Here is a 19,380-nt window from a genome sequence, read left to right as displayed (position 1 = left end):
TCCCAACAAAAGCCATTCACGGTTCATCAAATTTGACATTGTGGAATTCTACCCATCTATATCAGAGAATCTCTTAGATAAAAGCCATTGCCTACGCCAGCTCAATAACCTCCATCCCAAACAGGGCCCTAGCCGTCATCAAGAATTCAAGAAAATCTCTCTTGTTTGACAGCAGTGACACATGGGTAAAGAAAGGGCCAAACTCGCTGTTCGATGTCACAATGGGTTGCTTCGATGGTGCCGAGGTCTGTGAATTAGTAGGGCTTTACCTCCTAAGTAAACTATCCGCCCTTGTCAACAAAGCGTCCATAGGCCTATACAGAGACGATGGCCTCGCTGTAGTTAGCAACATCAGCGGACCCACCCTAGATCGCTTGAGAAAGCGCATAACCGCTCTCTTCAAAGAAGAAAACCTTTCAATCACAATCGAAACGAACCTACTTTCCACCGACTTTCTGGACGTAACGCTGGATTTGCAGAGAGAAAAGTACTACCCCTACAGAAAACCCAACAAACTATCATACATCAATGCACGGTCGAATCATCCACCCACCATCATCAAAGAGCTGCCAACAATGGTCAGCAAAAGAATATCTGACCTGTCTTGCGACAAAGACGAATTCGACAAAGCCAAAGATGTCTACGAATTGGCGTTTAAGGAAAACGGGCACAACGCAACCTTCAAGTACGAGCCCGCCAAGCAAAACAGCAAACGGAAAAGGAACCGTCAACGCAATATCCTCTGGTTCAATCCACCATACAACCTGCAAGTCAAGACCAACATCGGAAAAAAATTCATCTACCTGATCAAGAAACACTTCCACAAAGGCCACAAGCTTCACAAAATTCTAAACACGAACACAATCAAGCTTAGCTACTGCTGCACAACCAACATGACAGGCATTATCAGGCAACACAATGCGAAAGTATTAAACGCCACGAAAACACCTAACGAAGCGCGGCTATGCAATTGCAGAAACAAGCAATCATGCCCCTTAGACGGCAAATGCCTATCATCGTCTATAGTCAAAAGAGCCGAAGTGACAAGCGATATCAACACCAAGATCTACTACGGAGCGTCAGAGGGAGAATTTAAAACCCGATACAACAATCACACTAAATCCTTCAGGCATAAAAAGTACTGCAGTGAGACGGAGTTATCGAGGCATATCTGGAGTCTAAAGGACAATAACATCAATTACACGCTACGCTGGGCAATAGAGTCTTTCGCCTCACCATACAAATGTGGATCAAAGAGATGCGACCTGTGCCTTACAGAAAAGTTGTACATAATAAAAGCAGATACGCGCCACCTACTGAACAAAAGAAACGAGTTAATTTCTAAATGCAGACACAAGAACAAATACCTTTTGTCGAACTTAAAATAGCACGCTCCCCTAGAGTATTAGAATGGTCTTTAAATGAGTTAGAATGCAAATGTAAGATCTGTAGCCTGATGATTGTCCAAACATGAAACTTGAAGTCGCTACGCTGTGAAGTTGTCTTTCTTGTAAACGTTATATTCGCTCTACTTCACGTATCGAGCACTCTGCAGCTAACTGGAACCCCCTACTTGCGCTATATATATATATATATATATGACCGTGTCCCGTAATCCATATCAAGCTTTCAGTCGATAATAGTAAATTCACAGCAAATTACGAATTAAGGATAATCGATAATTCAAGGTAGAGAATAGGTTGTTAAGAAAAGCACGCGCAGACCTCGAAAAAGACGATTCTCGTTCCCAGAGCCCATTCCTGGGACATTGTGTTGTGTGCTTCTCTCCACCTAGGTGTATAAATTTGGTACCGGCGAATTTAATGCTGGGGATAACCCTGCGTTGGACTGGCATCCCATCCAGGGGGGGAGTAGAAATACTCCTAGTCGCTTCATGCTACAGAAAGCGGAAAGCAGAAAGCTCCTGCCTAGCCGGCCACTTGGCTCGTAAGCAGACTTTACCTTACTTTACCTGGAGACAAAGGAATGACAGTCCTAAATTCTGGGACTTCCGGAGTTCATATATGAGTCGTCAATATTGCTAAACATAGCGGCGCTCAGGTGCAATTCACCGCTCCATGTGAGTGTTGACTCAACGTAGAGAAGGTGTCCCATCTTGTCGAATACGATAAAGAAGCGATAAGGAATATCCGGGTTTTAAACAGACACTCTGATCATTTTATCGACCGACACTGCCACATCGTCCATTTTTACTTCCGACTTTTAAGATTTTTTATTCGCAAGCTTCTCAATTTCTCATGTCTCTAGAACCCTTCTTTTTCTCGTGCGAATGCCCCTCCGGCTGAAAGAAACGAAGGGACCTGGGAACTAGAATAGACAAAATATATGCTTTGCCCAATAGATCGTTTTCACTGTCACGGAACAAAAAAAATGAAATCGAAACGTTCAATGAAAAAAGCCAAAAACTTGGAATGTTGTAGGAGACAAATTCACAAATCACCTCTCCAATTCTCAGGTCTGTGCGCTGCATCGTTTCTGAGTTATTTGTCGAACCGTCTGACGCAACTTTACACAGTTTGTATGGAGCCGCCATGTTGGTGCACCTCCGTTGTCCAAAAATATGGCGGTCAGAAATCAAGAAGAACATTCTGGAGTTCACTTTGCTTTGAAAACGCTTACTTTTCGCTCATGAGATAAAATGTGTACACGTTTCCTAATGTACTTGAGACGCACAAACTGCTGAGGTTCATATGGATAGAATTTTTTTTCAACCAAATAGCTTTGATTCATGGTGGTCACGCAAGGTGACAATTCGGAAATTCAAATGCTGTATTTTCGAAACGAAAGACGTAATGGAACTGGAAACTTGAAAAATAAAATAATAAGGTGACCTTCAACCTCCTATAAATAAAAATTCAAAACACCTTTCAATTTGATGACGTCACTGTGAAAACCATCTATAGGCCATTTCCGATTTTATGTCTGACTCCTCTTTAAAATAAGTCTGAGTGCAAAGTTTTTCTTATGAAAATTAGTTTTCATTCATATGTAAAGTAGAACTAATTACCATCACACTTAGGCCGCGCTTTGAAAAGGAGGCAGACATAAACTCGGAAATAGCTTATTCATTAAAAAGAGATGCAGATTTCATGTGTTGTTCTTGATGTTGCCTCTGTCTTGCTTCAGAAAGCTCCGCTTGCTGGCCCTCCCTACATTTCTCAGCATCTTTATGTCAAATTTAAAGTCACTATCAGAAACAATTTCCAACTGAAAGCATTTTGATTTTAGCTATTTTTTGCCTGTTATCTATCGTGCAACGTCTAAAGAGAAAAGGAGAACTTGGAATAAGAGACTCTTTCGTGCATTTATGACAAGCAGTGGCGTGTGGTTTGACGTTTGCCGTTTCACGTTAACACATCGCTAAACCTCTCGAATCACAACGAACATTTGTTCTGAACCTTCATCGTTACTACCAGCTAACATTTCCATAATGCTCTTCGTACCTTCAACATTAAGACTAGTTTTCTTTTTACGGCTTAAGCGTGAGGAGAAGAAACATGCATGCATTTTGGAAGGGCAGGGCTTGATTTCCCGCTGCTCTCATGCTTGACGTAACCCCTTCATTGTTAATGGGATTAGACGCTCGTTTGGCACTAGTTTCGCTTCTTGTACCTTTTCGTTTTTTAATCAATATAGTGCCAGTTGTACATGACCCACTGATATTCACCGTTCATCTAAAACACACACACACGCACAAAGCACAAGTGACATACACAGACGCACTAACTTGGCTTCGTTATGACAAAAGGTTCGGATGATGAAAACACCATATGGTCCACGAATATTGCTTGTTCTTCTGCTTGTGGCGATAGTGAAAACCAGTCTTTAGGTCGTAGGCATGAAGAGCATTATGGAATCAGTAGAGACTGATAGCATCGTTGATTAGTGAGAGAGCCTTATGCAATAATGCTAATAATGTTTTTGTTCCAACATATCAAGGCTGCATAAGACCCCTTGGAATGATATCAGGAGCCATCAGTGATATCCAGATAACCTCTTCTTCACAGTTGGACGAAGATCATTCTTCAACAAGAGCAAGGTTGCAATTGAAAGCATTTGACAACAAGTCTAGTGGCTGGTCCCCTGTAAAAAGTGATCATAATCAATGGCTGCAAGTAGACCTTGATGGTTCAGCCAGAATTACGCGTTTAGCGACTCAGGGTAGCAACGCAAACGATGAATGGGTAACGAAGTATATGTTGAAGTATAGCTATGACGGAGTCCGCTTCCACACGTACCGTGAGAGTGTAGAAGAGACATCAGCGAAGGTGAGTCCACTCGCTTTACTTACATGCTTACATGGTTTTATTGTGCTCGGTATTATGCCTCCGCATATAGAGCAAGACAAAACATAATAATGAACTTTTTACAATATAGGTGGCGTATTTCATTCTGAAAAAAGACGACAAGGGCAAGGAGTTTGTAACATTTGCTGCAGGCCCAACAAGTGAGCGCATTTACACGGGCCCCGTTTGAGTTAATTCATGACGAATTATTACCAATCATGGAAGAACGATTCGACAGCTGATTCAACTTCAAAACATTTTATAATCAGCTTGAAGAAATTACCAAACGGCTTCAGTTTTGTTAAATGATTCCGCAATTTTTCAATTTAAGCCAACAAGTATTATTTTGGCTTTGCAATGCTTGAATCGATACACAAAGCAAGTCAAAAACTCACCTAAAGGCTCGGGGAATTATTGGTTTTTGACGACACGCACTTCATGTCAAATTATTTTCTCGTTTTAAACAAATACAACCATCAGTATAGCAAGAGTATTAAATAAAGCAGTTGAGTGACTTCTTCCACCAAGTTTGAGCTATTACTGGTATTCTGTTTTGACGATGTCGTTCTCTTTCTCTCTCCTTTCGTTTCTGTTGTAGTCATAGGCCCTCCAGGTGTCATGCAACAGTATCAGAGCTTCTAAAGATATTTCAAAAATTGTAATACAGAGAAAACAGCAGCTCTAAAAAAAATAAAAATAAACACTCAGCTTTAAGTCTATATCCCTCTGATGCCTGTTTCAAATGACTGCGTAGCCACTAGTGTGGACCCCAGCTCTCGTGGTATGTCAAACAGGATTGAAGCCAGCGAAAAATGCAGAAAGAAAACATTTTCCAAACCGTTTTCCATCTGAACACGAAACTTTAACTAAGCAAAACCAATTATACTATAAAGAATATTCCGTGATCAACAAGGCAAAGACAAAGGAAATCTGAAAAGGAATAAAGCAACTTATATGTCTAAAGTCCAAAGGCTCCGTTAGTAAATTAATTATTAATGATCACGAGCTTACAAATGTAAAAGCCATTGCTGATCAATTGAATAAATGTTTGTCTAATATTCGAAAAAAAACTTGGCCTCAGCTCCACCAAGACCAAATCTACCTTTTAATTATTAATTTAGATACACCCCAGGCCTCTAGTTTTTTTCTTATCTCATACTAATTCAACTGAGATTGACAATATAATTATGTCCTTAGGTTCAACTAAGGCTTGTGGCCCATTTAGTATTTAAACCTCTCTTCGTTAGGCTTTAAAAGGTGTTTTATCAATCCCCCTACAGCTGCTTTTTAATTACTCGTTTTCTGCTGGTATGGTGCCTGATCAATTTAAAGTCGCCAGAATAGTTCCTCTTCGTAAAAAAAAAAGGATCCAGTTGTCTAGTCCTCAACTATAGACCTATTTCCATACGTTCCTTATTTAATAAACTAATTGAAAAAATAATTTACAAAAGAATCAATTGAAATCTTGGGAGATTTTCTATCCTATACAATAATCAGTTTGGCTTTAGATCAAAGCATTCATCCTCCCATGCTCTTTTCCTCTTCACCGATAACATACGGCGATCAATTGATAATGGCACCTACTCTTGTGGCATCTTCTTAGATTTACGTAAAGCATTTGACACTGTTGACCATAAAATTTTATTAATCAAGTTGAAGTATTATTGCATACGAGGTGTTGCAAATGATTGTTTTGCATCATATTTAAGTAACAGGAATCAGTTTGTCTCTTTCCCCGGGTCTCTTTCTTTGGCACTGATTCTGATTACCAAACTGTTACATGTGGTGTACCACAGGGGTCAGTGCTTAGCCCACTTCTTCAGTTCTTCTACAGCTATATATAAATGATATGCATAATGCTCCAATATCTTAGATTTTCACCTTTTTGCTGATGATACAAAGTTGCTTCTCAGTAATCCTAACATTCTAAATCTAGAAACTAACTTAAATGTTGAGCTAGAAAAGGTGAGGTTTGAATATTAAAAAAAAAACAAAAAAAAAAAAAAGAAAAAAGAAAATACTACCTTTGTGGTATTCCGTTCTCCAGAAAGAAGAATAGCTCATAAGTTGAATCATAGTTTCTCCTGTATGTCTGTTAGATGTGATATTGATCATCAAGTTAAATATTTAGGACTCATTTTTGATTCTAATTTGAACTGGAAACCATACTTACACAAATTGAGCAAGACGATTTCAAGAGGTATTGGAGTACTATATAAAATTAGATATCATGTGAACCGAAAAATATTACTTCAATCATATAAATTAATTCACTTATTTACCCCTTCCTCACCTACGGTATATCAATTTGGGGCAATACTTATAGTTCTACTCTCAGAACTTTAACAATTCTTCAAAAGAGAACAATACGTACTATGACTTTTCCGGAACCAGATGAACGCTCTGAGCCTTTTTTAAAGGAATTAATGATTCTTAAATTAACTGATCTTTTCACCCTTTTCAGTGCACCCCCCATGTATCACTATCACTTTAATCTCCTTCCATCTTCCTTTGAATTTTATTTTTTCTAACAGTAGCATCCATAAGCTGATACAATACTAGGCTTGCTTCTAAATCAACTTTATTGCACCAAAAGAAACTGATAAATTCAACTTTCGCTTTGCAGCTGTAAACGTTAGGAATCACCTTGATAAAAACATTTAACTCCTCCCCATTAAAACACTTAAAAACAAAGTTAACTTTAACAGGGATCGGCTATTCATCGAGTTACGAGTTGAGTTGAGTTTGAGTTAACTTTGAGTTAAGATTGAGTTAAAATTGAGTTACAGTTTTTGGCGTTTTTCGCAATTAAAAGTAGTAAATATTCAGTTCAAGTCACTTCGAAAATTGTTTTCTCCGCGTTGAATGATATATTTGCACAAAATTTTGCAAAATGGCATGGATTTCCAATGATCAAAACAATTATATAATTATTACACCTTTCAAAGCATCATTCTCGGTGCTGCTGTTAATTAAGTCCATTGACGTCAAAACGATGTCTTCTTAGAGGGATACATGGGCTTTTTTGTTAAGCCAGTTAAAGCTGGCCCGGTGGCTTATGAACCGTAGTTGTCGTCCGACATCATGGTCGACCATCACAAGTACGCCGTAAACGAAAGAGGAAAACATCTGATGAAGTGAGCCCGCATTGCGCTTTTTGCTCATAACCACTGAAATTCTAACAATTAATGCATCAACACTATTGTTATGATGTTGGCAGTTAAGCGAGCTGAGTATTTCGTTGTAACACATAAAACGTGTGACAATTCGCACATGGCGGGAAACCATTTCACTGTAAAGTTGAGAGAGATAAGATGTTCAAAGTAATGCTTCATTGTTTTGCCTGGGCACCGCCCCGCAACAGCAAGGCCCCCGCCAGCGAACAGGTCCCTGGATCGAGGCTGCTCGCTTCCACAGCCCACCGGCCCTACTGCTCTTCCAGAGAGGGCACTTCAGGCTTACAGTCACATAACAAATTTATGAAGGGCCCGGTGCAGGCTGCAGTCGTTCCGCAGCTTACCAGGGAAGCTTACCGACGGGGGGTTGCGGGGATTTTGCCCTTTAGGCCAGGGCTCAGCCATTCCGGCCCGCAACCTGCACCCAGTGAGCTCATCCCAGGTCATATGCGGGCCGGTTGCTGCAGGAAGCTCGTCCCTGCGGCTATGGTAACCTATAGAATGCTGTATTGCTCCTCGCTTCAACACGCCCAGTAGGGTGGGAAGAGATCCACGAGGGGCCTATGGTCACATGGAAAGGAGTTCGCCGGACCCTAACCATGAAGCCGCTTTCCGCCGACACAATAATCGGCTTCCAGCGGCAGGTTTGGTTACGCCTGGCTTCGCCCAACGATTCAGGTTAGGCTCCACCTGTTACTGTTCGCGGACGGGTACGGGAGGAAACAATACTCATAGTTACTCCCGCCGTTTACCCGCCGTACACCCGTATATAAGAACAAGTGGATTAAGAATATCAGGCTGAAATTTGGCAATAAAGCACCATATAAATAAGAACAAATTCAGCCTGATAAATTAGACATGTTCTTAATACAAAGGGAAAGGGTATTAGGATAAGGAAATAATACAGTACGGTAACTTATATCAAAGTACTATGGTGTTCAGGACCATTACAAAGTATAAAATCTATTACAAAAAAGCATTGTATGTTAATTAAGCCTCGAGTAATATATAATTTGAGGTATTTCTGAAAGCAATTTTAAGAACATTTTTAAAAATGTTCTTAAAGAACACTTTAAGGCAGGTGTTTACTGTATATTTTTCTTTAAAGTGCTGTTAAGTGGTAACTTTAACTGTAACTTATGAAATTAAATGCTTGCTAATACCTACTTCGGTCTGCTTCCTAGCTACAATCCCAGCCAAAAAGATGGTGACACCAACCCATAATACAGTACTTTCAATGTTGATCGCGCTATAACTCTGGGCATTCATGGAAAAAGTCTTTTTTTTTTTTTCTACAACTTCGAAAAGTGGGGAAGGGGTGAACTGATATGTGGCATCAAGTGCCCCAGAAATCTATGACCGAGACTGGATGGGGTCTAAAGCACAGGTCACTTTCAGTTTGACGGGTCACTCGTACTTGCAGGTCATTGTTTTACCTTTTCGAAAGTAACCTAAAACCCTCAACTTGGCCAACCTTAGGCCTGAAGACCAAGTTTAGGCGTAGGGTTACTCAAAACAATTCGGGTTTTGGGTTAATTTCCAAAAGGTAAAATAATGACGTGCAACGAGTTAGTGACCAGTGATTTAGACCCGCCGCCCAGACTGTGTCATGGTGTCACGCGAGTTTGCTTTGTGACTAGAAAATCACAGGTTCGATTCATTCGATGTTTTTCGGAATCTATACTGGCCCCTTTTTAAAATATGAGTTGTTACTAATCAGTGAAAAGACTATGAAATAAAGTTTGTTTCGCTCACCTTCTGTTTTCCGTTTGTACATGGTAAGACTTGGGATCTTTGCGCACTCTGGGTTCTGGTACTTACGCAATGGAATGTTGATAGTTAAAAGTGGTTGGAAAGCATTCGAAGTGGCGATCCTTAGTTGTCAGTGAGTCAGTGAGGTTATTGGTTAACTAGTCGAGTGTGCTAACCACTGCACCATCACGACAACCCTGCTGGCAACAGAGCAATCAGTGAAGATACTTGTTACCCACGGGGTTCCCCGGCGATATTTAACATTCAGGAACAGGAAATACATCGGATCACCCGAAGGTCATTCACAGCCTACCAGCTAATTATACTTATGTATATGAAGAAGGCTCGAAATCCAACGATGTAGTCACTAGCCAGTAGCAGTAAACTACTACTGGCAGATCCTTTTGAATGAAAAACATTTGTGCCGTGACCACTCACCTATCAAAGAGGTGATTTACCTGGTCAGGGCGTGGGTCTCCCGGGAGATTTTCCTTCAAGGTGACAAGTTAAGTTAAAAGTATGATTATCTGGGGTGTGCATTGTTAGGGTTTCTCTCCTACACTCTCTATAAGATGAAATTAGCCTGTATCCTTCGAAGATTCTTCCTTGTCATCCGCTAAGTTGACTACGGTCGTGCATCATTAACTTGATCCTTAGTTGGATTTCAAGTGGAGTTATAGGGTCCCCTACCTTGTCACTTTGAAAGAAAATTTCCCGGGAGGCCCACGCCCTGACCACGTAAATCACCACTTCGATGGCTTTGTTGCCAACGTGGTTGTTGTGGTGGTGTAGTGGTTATCACACCCGACTAGTAACGGGAGGACGTGGGTTCAAATCGCGCGAAGGGCAAATTTTCTTTCAAAAGATGTACGTTTAGTATGATTAAGGGGGTGTGCATTGTCAAGCTTTCTTTCCTACACACACACTCTCTCTCTCTCTCTCTCTCTGCAATCCGAGCCGTTTCGCAAAATACCTATATGCCTTTTAGTGTGAATCTGCCGCCAACAGTGTGTGGTTTTGTATGCATTTCGCATACATAGTACACAATAATAAACAGTTTGTCCAAAGTGACAGTGACAATCCTGAACAAACACGCCAAAATTGATCGTGCATTACAAGAAAATCCGAAGAGAGAGGTGTATTGTATCTGCTCCAAATGATGTAGTGCTCTGCTTTAGCCAATTGAAATCCTGTACCTCATTTCTATTGTGCATTTTTCTGCACTTACGGTTTTCAAACCCATCTTAAAACTCGGTATACCTTTAGGTATCCCGAGTAATAATTAAGCCTCGTTCTCAATCGTTATATAACACCATCCGTTGTGTGACCTGTAAGATTATAAAAAAAAAAGCTGCAGCAGTAACTTATTGATCACTGTAAAGAAGGAATGCCAAAGATTGACTGAGAGGAAATACTCTGTGCTAAAGTGACATTTCTTCAAGATCTGAGAAACTTTAGATGGTAAAAGCTGTCAAATAAGTCTGGACTGACTGCCCCTGTGTCTCCGTGGATGGGTATTTCGTTTATGTTTATATAATAAACAGAATATTGCATGACTGCTTGGGGATACGAAATTTCTCTTCTTGTGTTGAAAAATATTTCATGAGTGAGCACAGCAAACGAGTGAAATATTTTTTCAACACTCGAAGAGAAATCTCGTATCTCCGCGCGGATATATAATATCCTGTAGTTATTATACAGATACTGACGAAAAACCAGGATTTCTCCTTTGACTGAAAAATCATATCTTCACGGCGCGCAGTGAACATTTCATTTTTATCTTTCACATGTTAGAATATAGGTGTCGACACGGTAAACAACAAAATTAGCCAATAAAACGCGAGCTTCCTCTTTATTGTAAGACACTTTTGTGCTTTAATATAATTCTTCTCTACTACATTAACATTTTTATGGCAAAATGTTACATTATCATGATTTGATATCATGATATCAGAACTTTCATATCTTGTTTCATGTTACACAACATGAAAGCGCTATCCACTTGTCAGCGGACTGACATAAAAAAAATGAAAGAGAAAAAAAAACAAAAAAAAAAAAAACAGGATCTGGCTGACTGATGGCTGACGGACAAGCCAGCTCCCCTCCAATAACTCAGAAGTGACTTTTCTATTTCCCTAGTTAAGCAGCATTAAGGCCACAGGTAATTGCACCTTAGGTGTCTTAACCATGGATAGAGTTATGAAATTTGTTCCTCCTGGCAAATGGATTGCTGATTAAATAAGCCTGATCGTGATTGATCGTTGATTAAAAAGAGGTTGCCTATTTACCGAGTTAGGATTTCGAGTTGGATTTCTAGTTGGATTTTCGAGTTGAACTTCTAGTTGGATTTTCGAGTTACGAGTTTTTGGCTGGAGTTTTTTTCGGTGGGGTTTCCAATAAATTTTCAGTGGTTTTACATAACGTACTTTGTCAGTGGTGTTGCACATCGTCTCGAGGTCTTTTCAAGATGGAGGAGAACGAGGATTGCAGATCGGTAAAGGCAATCTTGTTTAATCTATCCAAGAATTGCATTTGTAATTGTATTTTTGACTGGAAACAATAGCTGACACTTCAATGAATGCTTTTAGTTATGAATTATTCATTAACTTTCTACTGTCTGTTCATTTGTGTGTCGAATCGACCGGGGGTTTAACCATTAAAATCTTTCGCGAAATAATATTTGATTTCAAGAGAATTATACACACGTGATCCCAGAAATGTTACCTGGTTTGAACTTTCTTTTCAGAAGTACGTGATATATCCAGGGCCGGGTGGAAGTGTCAAATATGGAAAGGCAGAAGAAATATTTTGAGCCATTTTTTGCGAGTCAATGTAACGAGGTGTAAATTATCTCTGTCCCAACGTAACTGATTTTCTAATACTATCAGAATTGACAATTCTGATCCCAGATCCAGAGTAACAATAAACAGTAAACTAATAGTAATCAAAGATTAGGAGTGCATTCTCCGCCTGTGATAATAGTTGTCTGTTGCTGAAATCATTATTGTGAACGGCTGAAGTTTTACAGACATAAAACATACTGACAAAGTCCACTATTGTTCTGTGGATTTTGATTTCCTTGCTTTCATGCGATTTGATATGACCTTTGATGACACGTTTCGTGACGGCTCCAGTTTCGGTAAACTAGCAAATTCATTAGACACTCTTTCAACTAAGCTATTATCCTCGCAGATATGAACGCGAATTTTAGCAATTGCGTAGAGAAGCCAGAAAAATTCAAGATTTTAACAGGGTTTGAACCCGTGACCTCGTGACTGCGGATGAGACTGATGTTGGGAGCAGTCTACCGAGCCAGACGCTCATGTTAAAACACTCGACGAAGAAAATAGAAAACTAGCTAAAGAAAATAAGTAAATATATATATTCGTTACCAGCAATAAGATTACCCATTCCCGGTGAATAACAGTGACGCATTGATACAAGGTCTCGACAAAGAAAAGCTTATGTTACCAAAAATAAACCATTATAACATGATGGAAATTATTACGGGATGAAATAAATTATTTTAAGCTGAGGAACGAGAAGAGAGAGGAAAAGTTTACACCTTACTCACCTAAGGAATAATATTTGTACACTTTTTAGTCGAAAAGAGATGAATTCGAGCTCAGCCCTTTGGGTTTTATTTACTGCGCCTCATGATTGGCCAGAAATTATCGTGCTCCTTTTCCGACCAATTAGGCAGCAAGTGCTGAGTTAGTTAATATGGTGCCTATAGTCAGTGTGAGAGTGCAAGTATTTTTTTCTGTAAACTCTTTCTTCAGCTCATTAATTTGCTTTTCGTTTACCTTAGATATTCGTAGGAAACCGAGACAGTGACACTGTTGTGTATAACAAACTGATTCCACCAATCACTGCCAGTGTACTACGTTTGTTTCCAAAGGAGTGGCATAAGCGGGTCACCATAAGAATGGAAATCTACGGCTGCCAAGGTATTCTGTACAATCAATCTTAGTTGCTAACCATTACAAAATTGGCGTTGCATCAATGAGTAGTATAGCAAGAAGCCAATCATAAGCCGGATTTAGTACCACGAAACACAAATGGACCCATCTCATTAAGCGTTCGCTATTTTTTTTTGGCAAACATGGAGCATAATAATGAGGGTAAAACTGGAAATGGAATATAATGATGGAAATAAGACCATCAACAAGGTATAATCAAGCGGTTTTGTCTAGAATGGATACTCCAAAATAAGGTTAACCTTAGTTGTGTGTACATAAAGTACCAAACGATCTTACTAAAATCTTATACTCAGAACAATTTATGAAAGCTAACCATTTCGTGCCAGCGCTAAACTCTAATCACTAATCATTCTAACACTTTGAAAATAGAAACCAAGCACTAATCACTAAGCACCCTAATCAGTTTCTAACCCAGCAGTCTTTTCTGCCTAAACAGAGTGTTGTTTATCTGTCAAAGTGGGTTAACACTGGGGTTGTCAGGTATTATCACGTAAGGAGTCACGAGGTGTCTCACCTCATTTTGGAGTATTCATTTCAGTTATCGACCTTATTCATACGTAGCGGTCAATTTATTATTCTTTTGTCCAAATGCAAATTAGCCCACCAATCCTCATTTTAGGGCAAGAATTCTTTTCAATTCAATTTAAATTGACCACCATTTATGAATAAGGTATATAACCATTGTCAAGCAACAAGACCAATTTTAGGCTGCTTCGTTCCCAGGGCATGGCTTTCCGATAGTTATGTCATCAACACAGGAAATAACGATAACACGCATTGAGTGGGTTTGGCAAATGCCCAAATGTGTTCATTTTTTTTGGCAAAACATTGAAAAGACGCTTAGCGCCACTTGACAGCGTGTATAGGTTAACAAACACATGGAATAATGTTTGGGCAATATTCTTTTCTAATATATGGCGATGTTCTCATAACGTCACCCATTATTATTAATATGCCAACCAGGACCTAACTGGCTGTTGAAACAATGACTTCTTTTGTTCCGTGGTTGGCACCTTTCAATATCAAACGAAATGCTACGTCAATGTTTATAAACAAAACACTAGCTAGAGTGTCAACTGGAGTATTGCCTCCTGGATTTCCTGGATGAGCTCTAAACTTGAGCCCGTGATATGGTTACGTTATACTGGTCACATTGGCATGCATGGAGAGGTGGACGGACGTACGGTCGTACGGTGACCAAAATCAAATTTTCTCGCATCGATGTGTTACCATATTTTCTTAATTATGGTGCTCTGCGCGCGCCTCCCCTGTTACCCATGGTTCGCACGCCTGAGCTCCGCTATGAATGCTACATTATTATGCAAATACAACGCACAAAGAATCTTAATCCCGGGAGATTTGAATTGGATACAACATTGAGTTAGCCACTTAGGTCTACTCGATAAAGGTGGGCAGACACGAGGGGTCATGTTGCAGCGACATGTTGCAGCGCCAAAAAATCTTGATCAGTGCACACTGAAGCGACATGTAGCAGGGACGTGTAGCGGGGACACAATCACAACATGTGCAGAAACATGAAAATGTTGCGGTTACATGTTTCAGAGATATGTTGCAGTCCCCTTGCCCGTGTGAACTGATAATTTTACAATTGTGCAACACCAATTTAAGGGTTAATTCGTCCCCGCGACGTGTCCCATGAAGTTCAAGTTCTTGAACTTCATTGGAGAAGTCGCTGCAACATATCCTTGAAACATTTACCCGCAACCTTTTCATGTGTGTGCAAATGTTGTAATTTTGTCCCTGCAACATGCCCCTGCAGCATAACCCCTCGTGTCTGGCCACCTTAAAGACTATATATGAAAGGAACATGTACTTGGTTCATTAAAATAAAATGGTCTTTACATAATCTACTCTGCTTGAAAAAGTTGATCATCTGACCACTTCCACAAACATTAGCATTCGAAAGGCTTGGTTCAGGAGTGAACATAAAGCGCACTTTTTGGGCGAACGTAAGAGAAGAGATTCTTAGAGTTCTATTTAAGGTTTGTAGTATATTATTGCAGTTTCCCCTTGATAATTTCAAGTTGATTGTACGCTTGAAGTTTTGATTTCTTTTTACCGGTTAAATGTAGGTTGCGTTGCGCCACTGGGTATGGAAAGTGGAGCAATCACCGATTCGCAGATAACCTGCTCTTCACAGTGGGATAGCGATCATGCCCCTAGACAAGGAAGACTGCAGTTTAAGAGAAGTAATAGAAAAGTAGGAAGCTGGTCATCTCGAATAAACGACTTAAACCAATGGCTGCGTATTGATCTCGGAAGCTATACCACAGTGACTGGACTAGCGACCCAAGGCAGACATGGACTTGATCCTTATGATCAGTATGTTACAGCATACAGGTTACAGTACAGCAATGATGGAATTGTCTTCCACTTTTACAAAGAGCCAGGTCGGACCTCACCAAAGGTGAGGATATTTTCATCTTTTAGACTCGGCTTTCGGATTTATTCAAATATGCGTTGGTCACAGCTAGGCTAGCGCGGCTACAATTTTGTATCTTGCTGTATACATTGTCGGCAGCCTCTTTAGCTGGCACAAACGTTTGCAGCAAAATTAGCAAAAAATCTACAGACTATAATTAAGCCAAATCATTTTTTTAAAGTAAGCCATCCCTCATTCATATGCATTATTCTCTTATCTATTCGTATCTCATTCATTAATGTGTGTTTTTTGTGGTAATAATGATGGCACCCTCTTTCTGCTGTAGTTAAACTACAAAATAAGGCCGTTCGTATCATTGATGATATTCCTTTAATGGAACCCATAACTCTTCATTATGCATCCTTAAATTTTCTGGAATTCCCTGATATTGTCAAACTTAATACTTGTCCGCTTTTTTATGATTACTTGGGCGGTAATACGTTTCCTACTCTCACCATAATTCGAGTATTTGAGCAACATAGATATAATAGCACTCGTAGTGCTTCTTCTCATTTAGTTATAATTGAATTTTTTAGAAGTGATGAAAAGAGATATTGCCCAAATGTTATTGGCATTACTTGTTTAACGATATTTAATTGGAAATTCGCAACAAACGCACTCAGAATTTGGCTCGAAAACGGTTTCAACACTTAGAAGACTCTCTGTGTAGATCGAGTAACGCTACAACACTCTATCACGTAACAACAATGTTATGGTACCATATGAAACACCGATTATTTCCAAACAAGATGTGATCATTATTATGATGTAATACGTTACCTTGGCAACGGGAAAGCCCAGCAAAAACAGCCTATATTTTAGATTTAGTTGCTCATGTCTCAAAAACGAACCCGTTGACCTCCCTTTTTCACAAAATTAAGGTAGCTCTGAATCCACCACATAGAATTTTTTAAAACTTTGCAGAAAGTTTCATCATGCCCTTGTGATTTCCTTCCAGAAATAAAAAATGGGGGTCACCGAGTTAGTTTTTGGGATGTAAGCAACTAAAGACGAAAGAAAGGGTGTTTTTAGCAGTAAGCAATAGTTAGGAAGTGCGGGCGGTCGTGTGTTGTGTGATGGAACAGACATTGAGGACAGCGTGGGAGAAGTGGGGGAAAGCGCGGGGCTGTGGATTCGTGCTGTTCATTTATTTATTATTATTATTATTATTATTATTATTATTATTATTATTATTATTATTATTATTATTATTATAGTTGTTGTTAGGGCTAGTGTCAACAGAGGAAACCAAGTCGAAATTGAAATAGAGAAATAATTATTTTTGTATTCTAGAGGTAGAAAATCCAGAAAGTAGTTCTTCGTCAAGTGGCTAACGGAATAGGAATTTGGAAATGTAGGTCTTAGAGGGAGATGGTAAGACCGACGGAAAACTCTTGGAGGGAGGACAAGAACCGAAACTTAACTGAACGCCTAAATGGCGTGGACGCAAAGAAGACGCTCTTTAAATGGAATGAAAATTTTATTGAAAATAAACGCAACTACTTAGATAAGTCAAAACAGTAACAAGTGTTTAAAGTGCCCCTGTGACCAAAAAATCTATTCATATTTTTCTTTGGATTTCAAAACTATGTTAACAAAACACTAAGTGACCCACGTTTTAAGCCTTGATTTCAAAAAGACACCTCTTTATTTTAACTGTAATTTTCCTATTTAATGGTCCGCCATTACTAACATTATGTTCTTGAGAGAGCTGGATCGAGGAGAAAATGACGTCAAAGGCTCACTAGTTTAAGAATGCAATAGGTGTGTACGCCGCAGAATTAATATGCAGCACGGGGGTTTTGGGCTTTCAGACTTTTAAACTCACGCTTTGCATAAATAATAAGCTGCGTTCACACGCTGAAATTTTAAGCTAGTGAGCCTCTGACGTCACGTTTCCCTGGATCCAACCGTCTGAGGTCCAATTGGTCAGTTTTGAACGTGAGTAATGGCGGAACGTGAAATCCAAAAATTACACTCAAAGTAAACGGCCTTTGGATAAAAATCAAAGCTGAAAATTTTGCCAGTCAGGTGTTAAGCAAACACACTTTCAAAATCTGAAGGAAAAAAGGAAGTGGTTTTTTTTTTTTTTTATCACAGGGGCACATTAAGAACAGTTAATAACAGGAACATGTTTACAAGTGCAAAGTCAACAAAGATGAAACAGTAACTGTCAAAAACTAACTAATATTTGATGGGTTAAGTAAACTGACATTTTTTATTCCTGTTGGATTTTGTATTGCCCAATAAAAATATTGCTTTAGGTATAAATCAACACAACACTTCTGTCGTTTATTGTGCTACATGTAATTGATAATTTATTATATGAAATGTGACTTCGTATCATATTGAAGAGAAATATTTTGTATACCAAGAAGAGCTTTCGTGATTTCATGAAATTTTGCTTGCATGATTGAATTGACCTTGAGAACGAATTTTTGCGTGTTGTTGAAGGCTGTGAACCATATATCTTTCCCATCTATCTTTGCACACAATTGTGCTGTAATCCCTAATTATGCAGATGCAAATCTCCGGGATGTAGCAAAACTTGGGCAAGTAGTTATCTTATAATTTAAATTAAAGGGGCCTGAGAGTGCAAGGCCAACAATAACGAAACAGTAACTGTCAAAAACTAGACTAGTAACTTGATGGGTTGAGTAAAGTCACTCTGTTTGTTTATGTTGAATTTTGTATTGCCCTCTTAAAATATTGCTCTAGGTATAAATAACCATTACACTTTTGTTTTGCACGTTTTTTGTGCTAATTGATAATGTCTTTGATAAAATTTGAGTTGGCATCATAGCACAGAGAGATATTCTCTAGACCAAGAAGAGCTCCGTGATTTCATGAGATTTTGCTGGCATGGTCAAATTGACCTTGAGAAGCAATTTGTGCATGACATCGTTGAACGCTGTAAACCATGTATCTTTCCCATCTATCTCTGCACACGATCGCTCTGTGATCCCTGATTTTGTAGATGCAAATCTCTGGGACGTGCCACAACTTGGGCAAGTAATTACCTCACAATTTAAAATACTACGATTCTCAGTTGAGTATGACACTAGGGAAGTTTGAAGACAAAGGTCTCGGCCGCGGCTATGCCAGAAACGATGGTGAATGTGTCGTCTATGAAGCGTTTGTAGAAGTCGGGAATATTTCCGTCTGCTCTCAGTTTCGCTTCAATTGAGCTCATGAATGCATTTGCAATGAGTGGACCGAGGGGCGAACCCATTGATTTGAAGTCTTGAAAGAGATTGTCCTTTAAGGTCACTGTTGCCTCTTGAACCAACAGGCAAATTTAGAAGACAGTGAATTAATATTGCATCTATGTTGAATGAGGCTTTTCCCGTGGTAGCAGTTACAATGCAAGATTGACCAAGAAAGTTACGCAATGCATTTATGAGATAAGACTTACCTGTCCCTGCTTCAACAGTTATTATCAAATGTAAAGGAGCTTGAAGATGAGGATTTTGAAAATGCTCTTGCACTAGATGAAATGCCTGTGATTGCATTGCGCTGAAAGTAGAAATGTCTATGTTGTGATTTTGGACTTGTCTTCCGAATGTTTGTTTCTTGCTTGTTATCTAACGGGGCATTTCTAAAATCTGTTGAGGAGTATATGGAATTGTGTGAATGTGCCAATTGTGATCATTTGTTAGTCCTTCATTGTCATTTAAGTTGTGATGTGAAAAGTCTGCTCAAATCATCCACTCTTCTCT

At 39.3% G+C, this 19,380-nt stretch overlaps 1 protein-coding gene across 1 annotated transcript in view; it reads left to right on the top strand.

Annotated features, from left to right (window-relative positions):
• Positions 1 to 3,961: 3,961 nt before the first annotated feature.
• The window catches only part of LOC138035145 (uncharacterized), a 32,012-nt gene continuing 16,593 nt past the window's right edge, over positions 3,962 to 19,380 (top strand). The window contains exons 1-3 of the mRNA XM_068881975.1: positions 3,962 to 4,289; positions 13,047 to 13,185; positions 15,312 to 15,646. Coding sequence (XP_068738076.1) covers positions 3,981 to 4,289; positions 13,047 to 13,185; positions 15,312 to 15,646 — 783 coding nt within the window. The 5' untranslated portion in view covers positions 3,962 to 3,980. The remainder of the gene's footprint in view (positions 4,290 to 13,046; positions 13,186 to 15,311; positions 15,647 to 19,380) is intronic.

This window comes from Montipora capricornis, unplaced genomic scaffold (genome assembly GCF_036669925.1).
Source record: "Montipora capricornis isolate CH-2021 unplaced genomic scaffold, ASM3666992v2 scaffold_264, whole genome shotgun sequence".
Classification (NCBI taxonomy): domain Eukaryota; kingdom Metazoa; phylum Cnidaria; class Anthozoa; order Scleractinia; family Acroporidae; genus Montipora; species Montipora capricornis.
The sequence above is the reverse complement of the archived record's forward strand: the minus strand, read 5'-3'. Positions and strand labels throughout refer to the sequence as shown.